The 22,077-nt window shown below is 41.3% G+C and overlaps 2 protein-coding genes across 7 annotated transcripts in view; one reads left to right on the plus strand and one right to left on the minus strand.

Moving 5' to 3' along the window:
* ITPKA (inositol-trisphosphate 3-kinase A) overlaps positions 1–17,259 on the plus strand; it is a 48,194-nt gene extending 30,935 nt beyond the window's left edge. Inside the window, exons 5-10 of one of the 6 annotated variants that reach the window (XM_042813650.1) lie at positions 1,534–1,635; positions 2,705–2,776; positions 3,650–6,665; positions 6,851–6,966; positions 8,098–8,205; positions 15,927–17,259. In XM_042813650.1, the coding sequence (XP_042669584.1) occupies positions 1,534–1,635; positions 2,705–2,776; positions 3,650–3,853 (378 nt within the window). In that variant the 3' untranslated portion in view covers positions 3,854–6,665; positions 6,851–6,966; positions 8,098–8,205; positions 15,927–17,259. Of the gene's footprint in view, positions 1–1,533; positions 1,636–2,704; positions 2,777–3,649; positions 6,666–6,850; positions 7,826–8,097; positions 8,206–15,926 lie in introns of those variants that run through there. The other 5 variants (XM_042813651.1, XM_042813654.1, XM_042813655.1 and 2 more) reach the window with 5 other exon arrangements.
* Positions 9,879–22,077, minus strand: part of LTK (leukocyte receptor tyrosine kinase) — a 139,782-nt gene continuing 127,583 nt past the window's right edge. Inside the window, exons 24-30 of the mRNA XM_042813198.1 lie at positions 21,168–21,297; positions 19,414–19,511; positions 16,740–16,832; positions 16,034–16,135; positions 14,468–14,602; positions 14,047–14,137; positions 9,879–13,340 (exon numbers count right to left, since the gene is read on the minus strand). Of these exons, the coding sequence (XP_042669132.1) occupies positions 12,570–13,340; positions 14,047–14,137; positions 14,468–14,602; positions 16,034–16,135; positions 16,740–16,832; positions 19,414–19,511; positions 21,168–21,297 (1,420 nt within the window). The 3' untranslated portion in view covers positions 9,879–12,569. The remainder of the gene's footprint in view (positions 13,341–14,046; positions 14,138–14,467; positions 14,603–16,033; positions 16,136–16,739; positions 16,833–19,413; positions 19,512–21,167; positions 21,298–22,077) is intronic.

The raw sequence follows: 22,077 nt of genomic DNA on the forward strand, positions 1-22,077 counted from the left end.
AACAGCAGCTTTTACAGACTTTGTTGTCGGCTTTAGGGCATGGAGAGAGATTGTTTTTAAAATAACCTTACTCCACAGAAGAGGTAGAAGGCGTCAGACCGAACTCCAGATTTCTGTCTGCCGTTGAGTTTTATCGTACCTCGGATCAGATGGCTCCTCGCTGTCACTGCCTGCCTGCTGCTGCCTTTGCGTAACTTAAACTTACGCAGCTCGGCAGGCTGATGTGCCACGCTGGTATCTGGCCTGCGGCCTTGGGATAAAATTGTGTTTATTCTCCTAAAACGTCTGGGTGGTGGGAGGTTCTTCAGCATGGCTTTGCCGTTCAGTTACTTCATTGCGTGACAGATCTGAAAATTCAATACTATTGCATTTTTTAATGTATGCTGTAAGGACTCTGCTTCTGCTGTGAAATAAAAAGCATTGCGCCTTCTGAGACCAGAGCAGAATTTAACTAGTTCTGGTGCAGTGACAATGTGTTGATGGGAATGTATTGTGATGACCTGTTAATTTCATCCTGTAAAGGAATAATGGAGATGAGGGATTTCACTGGACTGTTACAATGGAGAGAAATGTAGTTTGATACCTTGCAGGCTTTTGGTAGAAACAGGTGACCTACTGCAAAAATGGCTGTATTTTGCATGCCTGTCCTAAAAGCTTTTACTTGTGTCTTTTCACATGAGGGATGTTCTTGGAGAGGTGCAGTCTGTGTTCACAGACGTCTCAGATCCATGCACTGCTCTTAGTTACTTGTAGCCTCACAAGCACAAACTGGTTGTTAGCAATGCACAAAAAGATTTTATCATTTTCAGGAGTGGGGTACTTCTGTATTCAGTTGTATTGTTAGCATAAAAGTACTGTGAGTTTCTCCTGGCTGCTACAAGCATGCTCACACTGTCTTTTGCCAGAATTTATACACCTACTTTGTCACTGCCAGCATTTGGATCACTGCAAATCTTGAGTTGTTCTTGCCTGGAATTCGCTTTCTGTTTGGTGGCTTCTAGGTTATGTTAACATTAAGGTCTTTTGGGAATGGAGAGTCTTTACTACAATTCTTTTGTTTCCTTGTTTAAAAAGAAAGCCAACAAAAAACTAAACAGGAAGAAAAAGAAGAAAAACTGGTACAATTGGGTTTGAAACCATCCCCTTCTGCCCCTTCCACTGTCACGGTTTGGCTACGTAGGGCTTGTTAAGAAGACAGCTAAAGAGGTCACTGTGGTTTGCCTCATTGAACCTTTGCACTGCTACTACTGAGATGTGAGGAAAACCTTTCTGCAGGCTGGTAATATCATGAGGTTTGGGGTTGTTTGCTTGGTTTTGTTTTTTAACTACACTCAACAGGATATGAAGTGTCATTTCAAGTTATCCTATCAGCTTTTCTTTATTTTCCACCTCTTGCTTGAAACGAGGTTTATCTCGTCTCTTCCTGTTTGACTACTTACTTTCATCTGGTTAGCAAGAGCTGAGCTGCTGATGGTTCAAGGACATTGGCTGATGAGAGGAGTGACACGTGGTATAAATTGTGTTTTTGTGCAGAAAGCAGATGGAACATGCAACACAAACTTCAAAACTACGAAGACACAAGAGCAAGTTCTCCAAGTTTTTGTGGAATTCATTGAGGGCAACACAACTATTCTGGTGAGTCTGAACTCTTTGTGTTCACTGATCTTTGACCCATTCAACTTACTTGAGGGCCATACTTCCTCTGGTACAAGAAAGATGGATTTAACTGCCAAGGAAGAACAGGTTTGGACCACTGAGCAGGTGGGCTGGACATGAAGACTTACTGGGCAGTGAGTAGTGGTTGGCTGAGACCTGTTCTGGCAGCTGTTGCCGTACGTTCCTCAGGTTTCCCATAGCCTGAGAGCTAGCCAAAAATCAAACTTGTGACTTGCCACCAGTCTCCACCATAAGTGTAAGATGTATCAGAAGGATGATGATTTATGAGCAAGGATTGTGTTGGCAGAAAACTTGTGATTAGGGAATTTGTTCTAGAGAAAAGAAAAACAGAGCATGTGAACGGGAAGTGAGATTGGTGGCTGGCTCTGCTTGTGTGTGAGACTTGCCTCAGAGAGCAATTCCTGTACGCTACTTCATGGTTTTTCAGAGGAAGCACAGCAGGTGTGTGGTAGATGTCATAACATGTCTCTATCGTCTTCAGAACTTCAAAGGCTGCCATAGTATTTTGTTGCAGTATAGAAGCCATTATGAGGAAAAATTAAGCACCCAGGAGCAGTGTGCTTGGTAGTACAGGACAGCATTAAAAATGCATACTGGAGCTTTATGTGTTGATTTTCCTCCCCTTATATGTTTGGAGCTTCCTTGTCTCTCTAACACCAACTCATTCTCTTTCCACTGTGGTGAACGGAAAGATTCTTCATTGCTTGAAACTTCTATCTTCATTGGAAAAATTATAAAAAAGAGGGAAAAATAAAAGAAGCATTTAGCATTTGGCTGCAGAGCAGACTACATTATTGCATCCAGACAGATAAGTATGCTTGGTGTAATGCATGTAGCAGAGGAGCTCAATTCTTTTGCAGTGAAAGCTTGTTGAAGTGTATTTTCAGATTGACTTTCAAATGACGGCTCTGTTTGGAAAGACTTCTAATCTAAAACCAACTCTTTGTTATGTTGGTTCTTGTAAGCAGAATATCTTCCTTCATTCTCTGCCTGTTTCTGTTTTCTTTTTTCTGTCGTCACCCTCCAGAAAAAATACCTCAAGCGTCTGCAGGAAATTCATATCGTTCTTGAATCCTCAGACTTCTTCAAGCGACATGAGGTGAGCAGTGAGTATAATGCTGTGTGAAGGTGTAGTTTAGTTCTGCTTCTTTTAGTCATTCACATGTACTACAGAATTGCCTACTCTATTATTAGAAAGGAGTTTGTGGTAGAAGAAAACAGTACAGGTAGCCTTCATCACAAGGATACAGGAATAACAGATCTTTAAGGATAATGGATCCTCTCATCTTTATAACATACCAACACACTGAGCCCTGGGCCACTGTCGAGAGTAGTTTAGTAGTACCAGTTTCCTGTCGTTTTCTCTAATCTCGGTGTGCTACAGTGGAATGTTTACAGGGAAGTGGTAATGTGGAAGCTTGCACCTGGTACAACAGAATCCAGTTGTGTTTTAGACGATCAAGTCTTTATCAAAATACTGGATTTGTGTTAAATCTGTATAATTCTGCTATATACGTTCTCCTATGCTTTTCTGTAGAGAGAGCATTATTGGCATTTTAAGTTCTGGTTATTACAGCTCAAGATTTTGAGGTCAGACATTTTATTTTACCTTGTTAATTTCCACTTGTCACTGGAAGCAATTTTGTTAATCGTAGGTTATAGTCTTTATTTGAAAACAGTTAGTGGCATTTTCTCCATTGCTGGAATTGAGACCAGCTGCCGAGTGGGCTGGTGAACTGCTTTAATTCCCTCTGTCTGATGGGTCCCTTTTTTCAGCTAGCTGCCCATTTATACATTACTGATTGATTTTAGTTATATAAACAATGCATGCAAGTTGTAAATATGCAAGCAGAGTGGCCTTTGGCCCTAAAGACTGTTGGGTCTCAGGTGAGAAGGCTGTCATCTTAATGGGTGGCATGATAAGAGGAGACCTAAAGATACGCTTTTAACATAATCTCAATCTACGTTCCAGGTCGTTGGAAGTTCACTACTTTTTGTACATGATGGCAGTGGGAATGCCAATGTGTGGCTGATTGATTTTGGGAAGACCACCCTTCTTCCTGATGGGCAGACGCTGGATCATAGGATCCCCTGGCAAGAAGGCAACAGGGAGGATGGGTACTTGTTGGGACTGGACAATTTGATTCGCATCTTGGAAAGCATCACGGAAAGATGAGTTGAAAGTGACACAAAACTTACAGGGCTGCTTTGTAACTAACTTTCTTCTCTACTGAGATCACTCAGAAGGAAACTGCTTTAACTCACTCCCTTCAGACTCCTGAGGTCATCACAGTGCAGAGGGAACTACATCCAGAACCCAGCAGCTAATTATCAAAATGACTTTGCATCAGCCCTCTGTGAACCTAAATAACTAACTCCAGATTGGTCTGCATTGCACCAGCCTAACGCAAGACTGGTCCTCAGAGAATCAAGATCTCCATACTCAGGAACCACACCAGCATGAGTCAAGAGGTCTGTATGGTAAACCAGAATGATTCTGATTTCTGGTAAACTGATGGGACTTCCAGATTACCTCTCAGTGATCCAGAGCAAATGCTTGGGAATTCAGGGGAGGAGTAACAATTTTTCAGGGAACTGGATAGTTTTGAAACCAGCAGGAGTGTTTCTTTTCTTTCACCCTAATTCCAAGTCTTCTTGCTCCTGTGTAAACTATAGGTTGGACTAACAACAGCTGCTGCCTTATGTTATGGGTGTACTCAAGGTGGAAATCGATGATAAGCAGAAGAATCCTGGAGCAAAGTGAGACAGCAGTTGTAGTGGCTGTATGTGGTAACTGTTGTTGATTAGTCCTGCTCATCCCCACCTTAGCCTCAATTCACTTCTGTCCAAGAGCAGCCTTTGCTTTTTTATGTAGCCTCTGAGGAGATTACAGATAGTCCAGGGAGAGAGTAGCAGCCTGTTGTCTCCAGAAACATTTGACTTTTCAAACTGGGTGGGCTGTTGGGAAAGTGCCTAGCTTGGCAGGTTTGGCCTCTTGCAGCTGAACTACAGCTGTGAAAATCAGTTACTGCACTCTAGCACTCAGACTGGGGACTAAGGGGGTTTTTCAAGGCTTGCTCATTTTTAACATAAAACTACTGTACACATGCACATACATGCACACACTAGTAGCCAGTAAGCAATGTGATCTTTTAAGATTATAGTTTGACTGTCTTCTGATGCACATGAAAGAGGTGATTTCTTAACCGTGCTCCTATTCCCAAGTACAATGCTGCCACTGAAGTGTGTAGACTTATGTAAGTACTTTTATATAAAAGTGTATAGTGCAGCAATCAGGAAAGTAAAGTTCCTGCATTCACAGCATTACACTAAAGATAATTCCTACGCATTCCTCCTCCAATATATCAGCTGTTAACTCAGGGCAGTTTGGGGGAAGGAATGTCAATATATCACATCCTTTAATCCCTGTCTGGAATCACAGGACCACTTTTGGTTTACTCTTTTCTGCTGTGGCCCAGGCACAGCCACAGAAAATTCACAGTGATTCAGTGTTTAGATTAAAATCAAGAAAGTCTGAAGTGATACTTCTTACACTGGCTTCACACACCATTTCTGTTGGTTGCCTCTTGTCACTTTAACAGTTCTATAAATATAACAGGATATAAAGACCATCAGTATTCGCCTGTTCACTTACATTCCAGGCTTTAATATAAATACATGTCGATGCAGTTGCCAAAATGAGGACATGACTGAAGATTAGTGTTTGATTAATTCACTTTTAACATCTTGAGCTGGTAATGCACATCGATCAGAAATTGCTTCTCTTGCGAGTGTCCTGTGCTCAGAAGAGATTCCAAGAACTGCATCTATCCAAGGATAGATGAAGGTAACTCGGTGCTTTGGGGAGCAGCTTTTTCAAGAATAACTAACTGTGACCATGAGCAAAAATCCTGTAGAGCTTAGCTCTGGAATGAAATGCATCTGTGACGTTTGTAATTTGAATCAAAGGGAAATCAAAGAGTTAGTTTTGATAACAGACTCTTGTACTATGAGATCAGATTTGAGAACTTATTCATCACCTCTCAACAAAACAGCAGTATTAAAAATGCAATTGTGCCCTGAAGGTTAGAGGACATAGAATGGATATCCTGTGGGAAGTAGTGAGGTGTGAAGACATTTCCTTGTCAAAGAGGTTGTTTGAAACTGCTAATTATTTTTGCAGTTCGCTGCAAATTCAGACTTCTTCTGTGGCCTTCTAGAGTCCTTCTCAATTTATTTTCGTGATAGTATGCTAATGAATTTTCCACTGTTTTGTTTTGTTTTTTTCTCAGAGAGTTTTTTAGCTATTTCAAAGAGTTTACACTTTTTTTTTTTTTTTTTTAAATTGTGGTGAGCTTCCAGTATTGAGCACGCATGTTATAATTTCTGATGCCTCCTAACTTTGGAATTCCTATGAGATGACAAATTAATCTGTGGTGGTTTTCATACTATTAATTAAGAAAAAGTCCTCCTCCTTTTCTGCAGCCAACAGGTAAACTGCCAGCTAGCATTGCTTAAGGAGAAAAAAAGGAGTAAATAAATCTCACAGGATTACCTTTAATAACAAGGCCTTTTCTCTAAGACTGCAGTTTCAGGGATTTAGGAAAAAAAAACAACCAAAACCAGACAGAACTGGAAAAGGTTAAATAAAGCATAATGAGACAGGGTGATACAATTAATTAGTGGTCTGCCTAATTAACTTTCATAATGCTTTTTTTCTGTTAACACGTGTGAACCTTTTGCATCAGTGCGTTATTTTCTGGATGGGGGTGGGATTTAGGGGGTAAAAGTTAGGTGATACTCCAATGTCAATCGAGAATGTGTCATGAACTTTTAGAATTAATGTCTTGTTTTAAAGAAGTAGAAGCAATGTGGTACTTCAGTACTTCAGTACTTCAGAAACCTGACTGCTGCTAGCACCTCCGAGGGTGGTTTGTAGACCCTCATGTTGGAGATAACAAGGGAACCTCTTCAGAGCTGTGCAGTAGGTGAGAAGATGGGGGTGGGAGAGGGGAGAAGGAAAACCTCAGCTATAGCAGTCCTTATTTCCTTATTCTGGAAATTCATTCCAGATGCTAAATAGTTCTAGTAAGTTTGTTTAAAAATCACCCTTTGGCTTATCAAAGGGCTGGAAAGGAAGAAACCACAATCTAATATTATGCTGCTGTTACAGGAAAGGTGCAAAGGAAGGAGCTTTTCATTAGCAAATGGCAAGTATAGGACTGCAAATGTGAGGACTGGAGCTCTCAGGGACTGGAGGCTGTGAGATCATGAGCAAATGATCACAGGGTAAGTTAGATAACCTTGATTCACATCAAAAATCCCCGAGAGGCTCTTTGTGTACATTCACGTGCTACTGTGAGGAAGCAGCATAGCTTTCTTTTGCTGTGGAGTAAGTTGCCTTGAACAGGCTGACATTCGTATGGGATCAACATGCGCAGGCATTGGCCATATAAGAGCTGCTGCATGATAGCCAAGGCACTTGCTCACATGCAAGTCCAGAACACAGTTCTTTAAATGCTTCCGCTGGGATAGTGCCTCACTCTGGAGACACTGAAATCACATGTGTTTCCACAGCATGGGAAGATATGCTCGTCCAGGCATGGAGCAGCTAACCTCTGAGTTAGGCACCAAGGTCATTAAGCTCATTAGTTAGATGCAGCAGAGTTCAGTGTGCATCTACCAGTAGGACATCTCTTTCCCAGCTTTGACAGTGACTCACATTTTGGCCTTGGGCAGCTATCCTCGGCCTCAGTTTTGTTCCTGTTCTACAGTTGGTAATAGTACCTCCTTACCTCACAGAATGGTATGAGGCTGTACTTCATTTTTGCCTCCAAGATGCCTTGAGGTTCTTTGGTGGAAGGTGCAATATAAGAAGAAGTACACAAAGAAGTATATTGGATGAGTTTAAAAATGATAGGTGTTAAGGTTCCCCATGGACATACATTTGGATTAAGTTTAACCAAAGTGATGCTAATTAAATGCCTCTGTATTTTGCACGTAGAACATTAATTTACCATCTGATTCTGATTCAGTTCCTATGATAAGGAAAGATTTCAATGGGATTTGGACTAAACCTGTGAGTATCTCACAGGGCTCTTGCTTTTTTTTTTTTTTTTTTTTTTTTTTTTTTGTATTGGTATCATTATTTTTTGTTATTCTTACAGTTCTGAGATCAAATGACCTGTATTGTCAACAGTGCTTCTGTTCTGAACACTACAATGCAATGCTGACTGTGGTCACTTTTGACTGTATTGGCTGAGTGTTTGTTACTCTTAAGTGTGTATACTAATAAATACCTGAGACTGAAGAAAAAAGGGCATCCATGGTGATTTGGTCACATAAGAATATTATTTTCTTAAAGAGCTTCCCTATGCAAGGGACAAAACCGTGTTATTTCAGTGTTTCTTGCGGTTTTAGGCTTTAGTATCTACTATTTCCTGATAAAAAACTGGTTCTGAGACATCTGGAAGCTGACATTGCAACTCTGTTCCCAACACCATGCAAAGTTTGAAGGCTTTCTTAGAGGTAAGTTCTGTCTCAAAAATGCAATTCTTACAGCATATTAAAAAATAACACGTTAAAACGTACTTTGCACACAGAGCAGCTGTTTCCACAGCATTGTCTTTCGTGGCAGTAGGGGATAAACAGTGCTCTGTTCCTGGAGTCAGTCCTCTGCCACTGGCAACCTTTCTCAGCAAGACAGTGTTCTCTTACCTGCGTGCAAACCATATTTAACACAGAGGGAAGCAAATAGTCAGCACTGGCGTCTCTTTATTTTGTGTTGCAAATATAAAGTATACATTTGTCCAACTTGAAATTGCATAGAAGCAGGCTTGTCATCTATTTATGCACAGTAGTCACCCAAAAAGGTAAGTTGACAAGAAGTGCTGCTGTGTTCAGAGGTAACGACAAATCAAAACTGGTTCAATTAAGCAAAAGTGTCGTGTGATGAGACTAGCAGGTGTTAGTGATGTCATGCCTAAGGTCTCTGCATCAGATTGGAAAGGGTAGGCAGCTAGGAGCAGGAAGAGCAATGCCACAGCTGCAGGAGAGAACTTGTCTGGCATAGCGCTGCTGCTCAGCGGTTTGAAGAAGAGTGGTTCCTGGCTCACACTGCTGCAGAGATGCACGTACTTTGGGGAAAACCATATTCCCAGCAGCAGAGTTGTGTTTTTTCAGGTAAGGAGTAGGAGGGTATTGGAGGTGGAATAAGTTATACTTGCAAAAGCCCATATCTTTGTAATTATATCTGTGCAACTGTCTCAGTGTACACCAGCCCGCTGGCACGTAAGTGGAGAACTTACCTGGGGAAAAGGGTTGATATAAGCGGAAACCTTAAATCTGTGCACAGTTAAAAATTCTGCCTGTTTAAAGGGAAAATGAAGATGCAAAACTCTTGAAGTAGAGGAGAGAAATGTGAAAAGAAAAAATAGACAAATTATTTCATCTTTTGTTATTACAGTTCTCTTATAATGTAGGTGTGAGGCTGCATGAAGGAACATAAAGTACTAATGCAAAATCCAGAAGAAAAAAACATCTCTATATACACACATCTAAAACTGAGGTGGTAGATAGTCTTTGTTAAAATGTAGACACCCAAAGGGAAGAACAATTTATAGTATTCCTATACAGGGCTGATTCTTCACTGGGGAGCTGTTGGAAGACTTTCCGTATGGATTACGTGACTAAATAATGCCAGTCTCCAGCTCGAGTCATTCCTCTCGGTAACAAAATTGGTCTTTTGGGTTTTAGTTGCCCAGGTAATCTAATTTTGACAGTATGGGTTAAACTCATTCATTATGCATGACTATGTGCATCCCTTAAAAGACTATTTCAAGTAAGTGGTATTTTGAAATGGAAAAATTTGGACACTGAAATCTGTGGTTGTATTAACAGTCTAAGAATTGTAGGAATTAGTGCTTGGTTGTAGTATACATCGTTTAGAGTTATTTTTCTTTTTAATAAACCTATTTTGGACAGCTTATTGTATCGCAGTAGGAGCAGTATTAGCATTATTTCCTCCTGTATTGTCATTTAAAATTTTTACTATGAGGTTTTTGGAAAGCATCTAAGAGATCAGATAAACACAGAAAAGCTATTACGGGTCAGAGATTGATGGTGTCTGTGTTGACAGAAGTTTGCTTACCTTTATTTCTATTTGAGGGAGGTAAGAACACATAAAAAGCATGTTGCTAAATGCAGATGCTTAAAGTTCTCAGCCAGTTCTTTCAGTGCCCATTTGGTCTGCGCAGAGCCACGTTCTGTCTTGTTAGGAGACACTGCATCTGACTCAGTACACCCTGAGCTACATGCTGTTGTAAACTAGCAACATACATATAAGGGATAATAACTGCATGCTTATTCTGCTCTTGCAAGTGCCCTTCAACACCCTGCTATTGGTCACTATTAGAGATAAGATACTGGGCTGGATGGAGGTTTACTGTAGTTCAGTGGAGCTTTTTCCCTGTTCTTCCTGTATATATAAGTATATTGACTTAACTATTCATTGAAAACATCTGTGTTGTCCGAAGTGCTAGACTGATGGACTTGCTTACATTTTGTGAATAAATTAAGCTGCATGCAAGACCCACCTGTAGCACTGGTGAGTAGTGGAAACTATAGTTCCAACTTTGCTCTGCTCTCGCTTTACTTCTGTCACTTTACTTTTCAATGCCTCAATGTTTTATCAATATTGGCTTCTCTAAATTTATGAATGAAGTTGAAGCAAATGCTGCATATGTGAAAAACAACAGTAGCTCAAAGTGAGCTCAGCAGGGATCCTGCCTGCTTCTCACTGGAATGCTAACATTATTGTATATAGATGAGCTGCTGTAATCCAGCCAGCCAAGATTAGGTCTGTTTATTCTTGACAAGCAGGTTGCAGAGGTGGGCTGCCTGCGACATAACCAGAAACGTTAGCCTCTACAAGGGGAAAGGATGAGTACCCTAATTTCCTGCTAAATCTACCTCATCTAACCTGGCTGTAGCAGTTCCTGGACGTAAGGTAGGACAGACAATGGGCTAAAAGCATGAGTAACACCACGCTGATAACTTGGAACTTCACAACGTGGATTTGGAATTTTTTCCATGCTATACAGCTCACTGCTAAAAGAATCATCGTCAGTAGGATCTGGAAATCAGAATACATAAAACTACTCATTCTCAAGCTTAAGGTCTAAGACTACAGGAAGCTGGGAACAAGTACAAAGCCAGATAAGGAAAGCATTAAACCTGAACTGAAAAAGCACTCCACTGACAAAGGATGGATTCACAACTCTCCACTCTGTGCTATTCAGTATGACATATCAGAGTATCCTGCCCTCAGAGACATAGAGGAAATGAAGTTTGTCTTCAAAGCAATCTCTATCCTGCTAAACCACATCTTTACACTGTATGCATACAGCTATTTCCTATGTGTGTAGCTTGTACTGGGGCACCTCATCTCTTTTGGAAGAGAACAAGATGGAATCTATAGCCAACATCGTGGCACACGACTTGATTACATGTAAAGGCAGCATGTAGTTTGCCATTGCAGGTTGGTCATGCACAACACAGGAGTGGGACAGGTACAAAATGTGTGAGACTGCTCAGGCTTAAACCAAGTTATTTACTTTTCCAGGCTCCAGGGTTTAATCAGTAAGCATCTGTTTAGACCCTACATAACGGAAAATAGCCTTAGAAATAGTTTTTCAAAAAATCAACTACATTAACCAGCAACTCTGTATGCTAGAAAGGTTAAAGAGAAAGACAATGTGTGTGAAGCAACGTCATAGTTATAGCTTTCTGAAGTGGCTGAGCTATTTTGCCTTGCTGTAAAAGGGGCGTTGTATTGGGCGATGTCTGTATTAAGCAGGTTGTCTGCACTCTGCTCCCTTGCATTACTCTGTTTCTACTTCAAAGAAGTAGATATGAAAATTGCAACCAGCTACAGCCTACCAAATTCTACCATTACCTTAGAACATCAGTAATGCTTATCATCATAGCACAGGAAATTACTGCCATGTATCAAAGTACTTACAAAAATGAAGTCCATCCCAAATAAAGTCCATTAAAAGATGAAGATAGTCCATTTCCCATCACCCCCGTCAGCTCACTCTTTCTTGGAAAGCCGCCTGCCCCTTCCACACCAGGAGCAGTGAAGAACACAACACCATGAGGCAAGCAGCACATTTTCCTTGTTATTCAAAGAGATCCCATCAGCTTCACTATCTATTTTTTTCCAATCGTCAGTTTGTTTTCCTCTTCATTGCTTGTTTTCAAAATGCATGCTCAGAGGATCCTGGATTTTTTTTCATCCTTCTTGCTGCTTCCAATTTAAGCAGTAACATCATGTTTTTCAAAGGGTCTGCTATTAAACAGATGAAAATGTGGCTGCTATTCGTTTACTTTCCTGTCACTATGTGAGCATCATTAGGCAAGTCCTCAGGACAGTAGAAAGCTCAAGGAAACACAGCAGGTCTTCACAAGTTGCTCACTGCTGGCACAGCATGCATTTTTGGTTTCTAAGGTCAGAAAGAAGAGCAGCCTATGTTGGTCATTATTTCCATCCAAACACTATGGTTGGACAATAAGTCTATTTCTTTTCACCTGAGCTGATTGAAAAAGAGGTCTTTTGTTAGGTACTGTATGCTGATTCAGAGCAGCAGTACTGTTTTCTCTACAACTAAGTTGGTCCAATGGAACACAGTCGGTGGACAGAAGTAGAAATGCAACTGTCTGTAATGATCTGGGGATCTGGCAGGTAGAAGGAGGAAGAAGATCACTGCTGATGTCAAAACATCACCCCCCTAAAGGAACTTACATGGAGAAAGTAAGTGAAATAAGAAGCAGTTCAAGTTTGCCCTTCCAGAAACACTTACATTCTCTGATATTTGGATGAATCTTTTCTGTTATACGGGTGTAACACTCAGATCATCTGACAAAGACAGACCAGAGTCCCTCTCTCTTGCTGCTTTATCTGTTTTATAAAAAGGTTTCTCATCTGTATGCAGACTGGAGCTCCTTAGCACAGCTGCTCTGACCCCTGTCAAAACTGATGGTGGGTGATCAGCGCCATAGCACAGATCATCATATGCATAATTTACATTACCACAGGGGAAAGTCTGGAGTTTCACCAGTTCGATCCCACCAATGTCTAAGTGAGGGCAGTTGCTTCGACTTGGAGATGCTGGAGATGCCCGAGAACTAGGAGAAGAACTGCAATTTCCATCAAAGCCTGAATCTTCTCGCTCTGGAGTTGCTTTCAGTTTGGAGGTGGGGCTTAAGTGACAGACGTTCTCTAGCACCCATGATCCATAGGTTGGATTCCAAAGGTTTTTAGTTTTGTTCTTCAGCCTGTGGGTTGATGGATTGCTGAATTCTAACTTCTGGTTTGAAGTCTGGATCCAGGATGCGCTGAAATCACTGAGGCATGGCAGGCTGGGCCCTCGAGCAGCCCGGTTGCTGAGGTTTTCCACCAGCAGCTCTTGTGGACATTGTACAAGTTTTTGCCCAGGACGGTGGGAATCCAGGGTTTTAGGTGTCATCTGAGGTGTAAGAGAAGGGCTCACCAACAGGGGCACTATCCCACTGGAAACATTTGGGCGCACAACCGTGTTCCCTTCATCCTCTGGTGCTGGGCTACACTCCATGGGCAGCTCTGTGTTGATCACATCAGGGTCCTAGAAGGATTGCACAGAAATGTGTTACACTCTGAGTGCCTCCAGGGTGACACACCTGCATTTTCAGAGAAATAGCTTTGCGAGAAAAGCTTTTGGCAGAGGTTGGCATTAGGCTTGGGCACTATTCCTGCACCTCATACAAGGTGCCATAAGCCATCTGGGCACTGCATGCTGTTAGAACTTGCAAAAGTGTTGTCTCGTTTATGTGCTTCCTTTGAACAGTCGCTGTGCTTTACTGAAATCAGCATATGAGCTGAGGGTTGCCCTATATAATTTGCCTCTCAGGCAGGTTAGATCCATGCCTCTAATTGTAAAATTCTACCAGATGATGAACACGCTGTGCCATCTTCCCTCACCCCCCCATTAACAATTCAGCCATGGCTTTCAACCAGCACTAAGCAAGGTCAAAGTGTGGACCTTCGCAGACAATAAATACCTTTCTATCACAAAAAGAAGGGCATTTTGCTACTGAACAAGCAGTGAACTGGAAGCAGCCACTTGCACAGGAACAGTATCATGTGATTTTGGTTGGGCTGAAGATAGGTGAGCTAAGGTAGGTAGATGAAAACACAAATGAACAGTTGAGCCAGCACTACCACTGGAAAGTATATCAGCCTGTGAGGAGCCTTAATCTTGTTTGCACTAATAGTGCATTTGGATGGCTGGCATTCTTGGGAATTATCATCCAGTTACTGTGGGCCAATACCTGCGTGCAGTACTTGATTCTTTCCAGGATGGTAGAGAAGTTTGGCCGGTATTCTGGGCTGTGCTGCCAGCACTGCGTCATGATGCGGTACCTTAAAATGAAAGAGAATCCATTAACAAAGACAACTGTGAAAGATGTGTTTCAATGTGATGCAAGCTTGGGTCCAGAAGAACTGCACTCAGTAAATGGCTCAAAGGAGTGGAGCAAAAGTAGACGTCATTTCTGCATCCTTGGATCCCAACAGAAAGCAAATCCTGTAGTGGTCTAACTTATGTACAGGAGGCAGTGGCTCAAGAGATGCTCAATAATACTGGGATAGTATTTGGTACAATCACCAGTCCCCAATGGAAGGTGTCTAGTTGCCTTTGTCCAACCCTTTAGAACCACTGTTCCATAGTTGAGAGAGTGAGGAAATACTTACACAGGCCCTGGGCAGTTCTTTGGTGGGTCCATTCTTCCTCCACTGGTGACAAATTCCAGCACTTCCTGATTAGTTTTGCAGGGATAGGGCATGTAGCCTAGAGAGAAAATCTCCCAGAGAAGAACACCAAAGGACCTGCGTCAGAAACCAGATAGTAATGCTGATTAGGTTTCCACATTTGTGCTCCACAAACCTGGAACAAAGTTGGGTAGGTAAAAACACAGCAGCAACCTTTTGAACCTGCAGGCCAACTACAGAAGTGTGCAATTAGCCTGGTTATGAGCCAACTTTGATTTAGAAAAAAACAACAAAACAATCAATCAAAACCCTTCTTCAAGCTCCCAAAGTAGCTTTGCAGACACCTCAAAATATCTGAATTTGTTCTTTCTGCTGCATTTGTTATTTCTAGAACAGAAAATGCTAAAGCACCCTTTGCTATGCATGGTCTAACTAAAAACAAGAACTGTTATGTTTGGCTTGGAGATTCCTATCTTACTTTGACAGACTTGAGATGTTTGAGTCAGTGTTTGGCAAAAGGATGCTCAAGAATAAAACAAGCTAGAGACCTTCACTAGAAGTGCAAAAGTAAACATCGTCATTATATGGTTGCTCTTTTCTCTTTACATCTACAGGTCAGTTAGGCAGTGACACTCAAAATTTCTTACAATGTAGACCCAGGGAAATTGAGGGATCTGCAAAGGCTTCAGTAGGGTCATTAATTTGTAAGAGTCACTATTTGGTGCAGAGGTGGATGAGATTTCCAGTACATACACGTTATGTACAATAGCCTGTTACAGTTACAGGAACTGCAGTGCTCTCCTTCAAAATATTTACTACTGGCTGCTTGCAGTTATGTTCTGATACACAATCCCTTCTCTTCTGGCATTAACAACTTCAGGAAACTGGGTCAGTGTGCCATTTAAGGTAATATTTCAGTTTGCTTATTGAAAAGTACTGTATAGGAAGAGAGGAGTTCTTAAGCAACTGGAAAGCTTCCATTCCCCAGCACCTTTGCATGAATGTGTCATTGTTGAGGGGGTGTTTATTTTAAGGAAAAATCAGGCTACATGAAGAATCGATATATAAATACTGTTTCCTCAGCAACAAGCAGGGACTTCTTAAATCTGCTGTCATTTCATATACAAAAGAAAAAAAAAAAGGATAGAAGAGTAATCCTGTGTGGTATAGATAGAGTCATTTACAAAGTACATGAGCAGGCCTTGTCACCAGTAAGTACTGAGTGGCAGATACTAAGAGCTGAAGGAAGTGTCTGCTTTTTTGACCGAGACTTCTTAGGATTCTAAACGGTCTTCTCTTTACCCTTGTATGATACTCTGCATTTATCTATGGCTATTTGTTGTGCCCTCCACTTGCACTAGAGTTTTTAATTTCACTTAATTTCTTAGTCAGTCTTCTAACAAAGGGAAATAATCTATTTTTTTTTTTCTTCCCATTTTAGGACATGGAAGATTGATATCTTTAGATTGATATCCTGCTGCTTTTTTCCTTGAACAGTAAATGTGGTTTATTAGTGAATAGCAGAAGTTATTAATAGATATTTATTACCAGGTATCAGTTTTAGAGGTAAAAATGCCTTCTAGAAAAGCTTCTGGCGGCATCCACTTGACAGGAAGCATGGCTCTTCCTCCCTTGCGATAGTAACTTGCTCTGGGAAAGATTAAATATATGCAGAATGTCACACAGCATCAAAGGGCTAAGATGTATAAAAGATCCTATCACCACAGCAACAGGAACTGGAGAGAGTGCATGCAGTACTGGGGGCCAAATAAGAAAAAATCATCACCAAGAATTGCACCATCTGAGTAGTATTTCATACCATGTTTGCAACTGAGATGGAAAAATGATGATGTTTAGGTGCACAGCTGAAGAGATCAAATGCACTGAAGTTGTGCATGAGGCACTGATACAGAAAATTTTCTTGACCTCATATATTTACAGTTACGAATATTTTTAAAATTTGAGATTATTTGTGATCAACCAGCTTATAAATTTACCTGAGTTTGGTTTAGCATCCATATGTGTTTGCAATGCTCTCTAGGACCCAGTCTGGAACGATACAATTTGAGTGTATTTGCTACTAGGCATAGATGTGTTAATTTACAGTCTGTTTACCCCAGTTAGTTAACTGGAAATCAAATTCAGAAATGTAATAGACAGTTCAGCTGCTTCAAATTAGATGAGGCAGTTCAAACCATTTAAATGGATACAGATTACTGAGTAATTCATGTGACTGAAATGGCCTTTCACTTACCTGTAGATATCTCTGGCCATCCCAAAGTCACCAATTTTGGCTATTCGGCCTGCTCCAGTGCAGGTCAGAAGGCAATTCCTTGCAGCTATATCTCTTTAAGAAAAAAGAGAAAAAGGAAGAAAGAAAAAAAAAGCACATAAGAGAAAACTTCTTCACTGTGAAGGGAACAGAACACTGGAACAGCTGCCCAGGGAGGCTGTGGAGTCTCCTCTGGAGAAGTTCAGAACCTGCCTGGATGATCCTGAACGATGTGCTGTAGGTGACCCTATTTGAAGCAGGAGGGCTGGACTAGGTGGCCCCATATGGTCCCTTCCATCCTCAGCCATCTGTGAATGGATAATTCTGTCTAATTTTGAACTCCTAACTAGCTAAAGGAATAAAGAAAGAAAGTTACATCCAGCTCTACAAGTCTTAGCTGAGTCATCTTAACACAGATGAGGATAACTTTAGTGAAAACAAAAACTATTCTAACTACACAATCATTTTCATTAACTGTAATTATTAAACTGCATTTGCATTACATTTTCTACCATTTCTACTCAATGTACTCTGAGCATTACCCGCTACCACCTTCTTTCACTAAAGCAGAAAACAGGGTCAGTCTCAGACAAGGTAAGGATCCGACCTCTTCTGCATCAACCACATTATGACAGTATGTGTCTTTCTAAAAAGAAAACAAATGTTTTCTCAGTGGCATCAGCATCTCTATCAGCAATGCAGATGTGATGCTATTGAAAAGTCTTAGTAAACTGCTCGAAAAGTAGGTTTGGTTGAAAAACAGATTCCTTTGGTGCTTCTGGCAACCTCCCATGGAACCAAGCAAAGCTGCATATGGGAGCAGCCATTTGCTGGATGCAAGTTTAGATTGTGACAAATGGTAGGCATGACTGCGTGGCCAATGCTGAATGGTTTGTATTAATTTTAAATATGTGTTCTGAAAAGGGACTCATTAAAAATCATAGCTCTGTGTGGGTCCTGTTGGCTGCCAAGAAAAATGAGCTCCTTGAACAATAAACGTGTTTCTTCCCACTGCCAGCACTGAAAATTCCCACAGGATCTGGAATTCAAGCTTAGCTTTTTCCTTTTCTCCCATTATCATCTGTGACTCTCACATGACAAGGCTTCACATACAAGACTAGGCCCTTAGTGACATCTCTGCAACATGATCCTTCCCACCAGGATACCATTCACCCATACTTAAGGCCTTCTCTGAATTCCACATCTGTGAACTCTAAATAATACTGATGTCACTAAAAAATACTAGCACAAGACCTAAACAAAATCTCTTTTATGCAGATTTGCTGAATCACTGGCTAAAACGAGCCTGTTCCCAGGTTGCTTATACAGAAGATCTAATGGTGTAAAAACTGAGCCAGAGAGTTTTTTGAAAAATGATGTGCTACTGCTGAAAGAGGCAAACACTGGTTTCTTCCATTTCTGTCCTGAAATTGAGCAGAAGCAGCTGACCCATCCACTTGTTGACACAGATTTTAGACATCTTATGTGATGGCAGCTAGCCTTGGTGATCTATAGTAAGAAAATCAGAGAACTTCTACCTGAGTGGAGTAATGAAAATTGGTTTTACTAAAAATACTACATGTGGAGGCATGTGGAGAGGAGGAGACTTCGCTTGAGTCCATATCAATAGCCTGTGGCTGACATGGCAAAAGATTTTACACGCTTTGGTTGCCGTCTCACAGATGTTCCAATCATAAAGCCATAACACGTCCCCTATCTCAATCTCATACCTTTTTGCCTCTTGTTTCCCTCAGTCTCCCCAGTTTGTACACACCCTTGCCTAGCTCTGCTTCTTTGCTGTGTACAACATCACATTTAAGTGTGTTTGTTGGGGGCGGGGGTAAATTGCCTGACAACTTGCGTAACTCCATGCTGCACATAGGCTTAGAGTCTGTGTCACCCCCTGGGGCAAAAGTCTCTCCTGTCCTTCACAGGCACCCACTGAACTCAGCACAGAGTTCATACTTAGGAACAAATTCAGTTCATGCTACGCCTGGCAACTTTATGAGCTGAAACAATTCCTAACCAGAAATAAAGAAGTCCAACATTCAACTGGAAATCTCAAAAGGCTGCCTGTAAGAACCTATACCCCTTCTACAGGATTTTACTTGTATTTGAAGCCTACCAACATTTTCTTGCTGAACAAGGAAGAAAAAGGATTGAACAGAAAAATGATGCTCTCCTCTGGATCACACAGCAGGTCAGCCACTGGGAAGAAAGCCTTGAGTTCTGGTATTTTGCTTCCTATTATTCCTACTTTACCCTACTGGAGACAATGGCTCAAATACGGGCAGTCCTGTGCTGATGGGGCAGGGGGAAGGAAAATAGAGCAGGCTGTTTACAAGCTAACACAGCGTGACACTACCATCTAGTGGACCATAGGGCTAATTTCAAATGTGTCTACATTGTAATCACCTGTAAATTGAAAACGCTTGAAACCATTCACTGCAAAGAGGAAGATTCCTTTCTTTCCAACAGAGCCCAACTCGTGCCAGTGACTAGAGGGATTGGCCTGGACACCTGACCACAAGTCTGTTGGTAGAAATCTCTGGCTTCCCTCTGGAGGTAGCTCTGTTTAATGTGCTGCAAATAGAATCTGGGTGAGCTTAGCACACTTTTGAGGAAACATACATCAGAAACGAATTTTCCTCCTCACCTGTGTATGAAATGATTCTCTTCCAGATATTTACAGCCACAGGCGATATCCCTAGCTATGTTCAGCAGGTCCTGCATTGTTAGTGTGGATGGTTGATTCTGGAAAAGGATGCACAGAAAGTGGTAAGGGTAAAACAATGGAGTAGAAGAGGCAGAGGATAATTAGAGAGCAGCAGAAGGGAAAGGGAGAGGCATGTACCAGGTGAGGGAAAGGCTGTATCAGTCAGGAGCAAAGAGGGACACAAGCAGCTCAAAAAAAAGTTAGAAAAGGAGATAACTTTTATTTAAGCTTTTTTTTTTTTTTTTTCCCTGAAGATTTTAGTACTTCAGAACACACTGCATGAGTGTAGGCTGCTTAGGAATTTATGTCCCGACTTGAATAGCCTAGAAAAGGGGTGGGAGAAAACTGTTCCCTAGCAGTATTGGACATAGCGGTGAAATGGGAGATAAAACCAAAACAAAGAAAAGCAAAAAAAACCCAAAACGAAACAACAACAAAAAAAAAAACACCAAGAAAACCAAATCCAAACCTTGCTTCTATAGAGTCGATGTATTAGCAAACGAGATTAGCTAATGAATTTAGAGAGAGGGAGAGAGCAAAGACGCAGGAGTGCACATCTCTGCACCAGTGCTCAGCATTCATCGACCCATCTGTTCTTGTGGGAGGGCAGAGGATACCCTGAGTGTGCAGGAGAGGGACGTGGTATCGCAGAGCTCTGGGACCAGCACTCACCCATCACAATCTACATTTCCCTAAGAACAATAAGGAAACCTCTCTCCAGGAGCCCTGCTTATTTTCATGCAGTCATTTACTTCTCTGTAGGGAAATCTCCTTGGTGTTTCTCCAAGAACTTCAATATTGCTCTTGGGAAGGGTGGGGAGAAATTACTACATTGCTCATCAAAAGCTCAAGAGATATCAAATAAATTGTTCTTTTCAATCTGCTTTTGTTCCTGGATGCTGTTATCTCTGCAATTTCTCCTGTTCAAACTACATAGTGTACACTGCAGCCATTGAGCACTGTTTTTATTGGCTAGGCAAGTTATTGTACAAAGCTTTGGACGCCTGCCAAGGAAAATTATTATAGTTATAAAACAGGCATTTCTGGTGAGGAAATGAAGAAGGAGATACAGAATCACAGACTTTGAGACCTTATCTCTTCACTGGGATCCCTCTGTCTGCAATGGGCAGGCACTTCTCTGCAGCCGCAGAAACTTGCAGTGAAATATGTTACTGGTGGGGCCAGTTTGTTTTCAGAAAGGTGAGCAGGGATATTTCTTTGAGTACTAAGGGGAATTCAGCTCTTGTATTTGCTCTCTGACATTCCAGCAAACATAGTGGCAGGTTTGCTTTCACATGATATTTTAAAAATAACTGTTCCTCACATGACAACTATACTTGATTTACAAAGATTATATTTGTATTCTGTTTTCCACAGAATTTATCTACTTGCAGAATTTGTAGCACTGTCACTCAAAATGGCATAATCAAAATTACATAGACTCCTCTGTGTGGGTGCTATTATACCATTCTAAGTGTCCCTAATTAGTATGCTTACTGCTCTGTGAAGAAGGAATTAAGCTAGATCTTCTAACAACACATTAGTATTGGCATACAACTGTACACATGTAAAGCGACAGTATGTTGAGAGGAGAAGCTGTGCAACTGCACCAAGTCACGTAGGAGTGCATAATGCCCCAGTCAACCTCATTCATACTAAAACCAATCACAAGCCTAGCAAGGAAGGATTCTCACCGCTCTGGGTCGATTCTGTCGAAGAAAACTCTTCATATCTCCTCCAGCCATGAGCTCAAGCAGAATGAAGCGAGGCAGCGTCTGCAGGCTAACACCAATGCACTGCACAATATTTTGATGATTGAACTTACTGAAAGACAAGGTCACAGCAACACAAAGGGAGACAACGTTAGTACTTGGCTGACTTCTGCCACGCTCACTTTGCTTTGAGCTTTGATGACCTGCATCGAAGCAAGTTACTGAACAAATTCTAACTTCAGACTTATCCAAATGCCTTTCTACTTATGAAGACTCCCAGGATCAGGGTTCCTCAAACATCCAAACAGTATTGGCGTGTGTAAAACAAAATCTTGTTATGTGGTGATTTTATTTCAGCATTATTTCAAATACGCTGCTGCCTAGTCTAGTGGACTCGGTTCAGCATCTAGTATGCATCTAATACCCACTACAGCAGCTGATTTGGGGATGGCTTTCTACCCCACTGCAACAGAAGAAAAGACAGTCAGGAAGCAAGACTCAGTTTCAGAAAGTAGTGTCTGTCTTTGGACAGCAATGACCTGGAAAATACAGGAAAGAATAATGTGCAGGAGGTTAGGGAAGATCATGTGCTCCCAAGAGAATCAAAGCATTCTATAATTAACTGAAATTGCTCTTTAAAAACTCTATCAGTGTTACCTTCAGTTCATCTGCCACTCAAACTTCTTACAGACTCTATGAAGCAGTATTACGTCACGAGATTTATTCTTGAATCATGCTTCAGCAGAAGAAAAAGAGCATCTAGGTAAAAACTGGGGCAGGTAGCGAGAGGTGGAGAAACTTAATATTGCCCAAATTTAAAATAGATAAATTCCATCTGTGCAAGCTACTGGCACAGTGCAGAGCCACCTTATCTACCTCACCCACACAGGAG

This window comes from Centrocercus urophasianus, unplaced genomic scaffold (genome assembly GCF_019232065.1).
Source record: "Centrocercus urophasianus isolate 14NV4802_14NV808 unplaced genomic scaffold, USGS_Curo_1.0 seq_14, whole genome shotgun sequence".
NCBI lineage: Eukaryota > Metazoa > Chordata > Aves > Galliformes > Phasianidae > Centrocercus > Centrocercus urophasianus.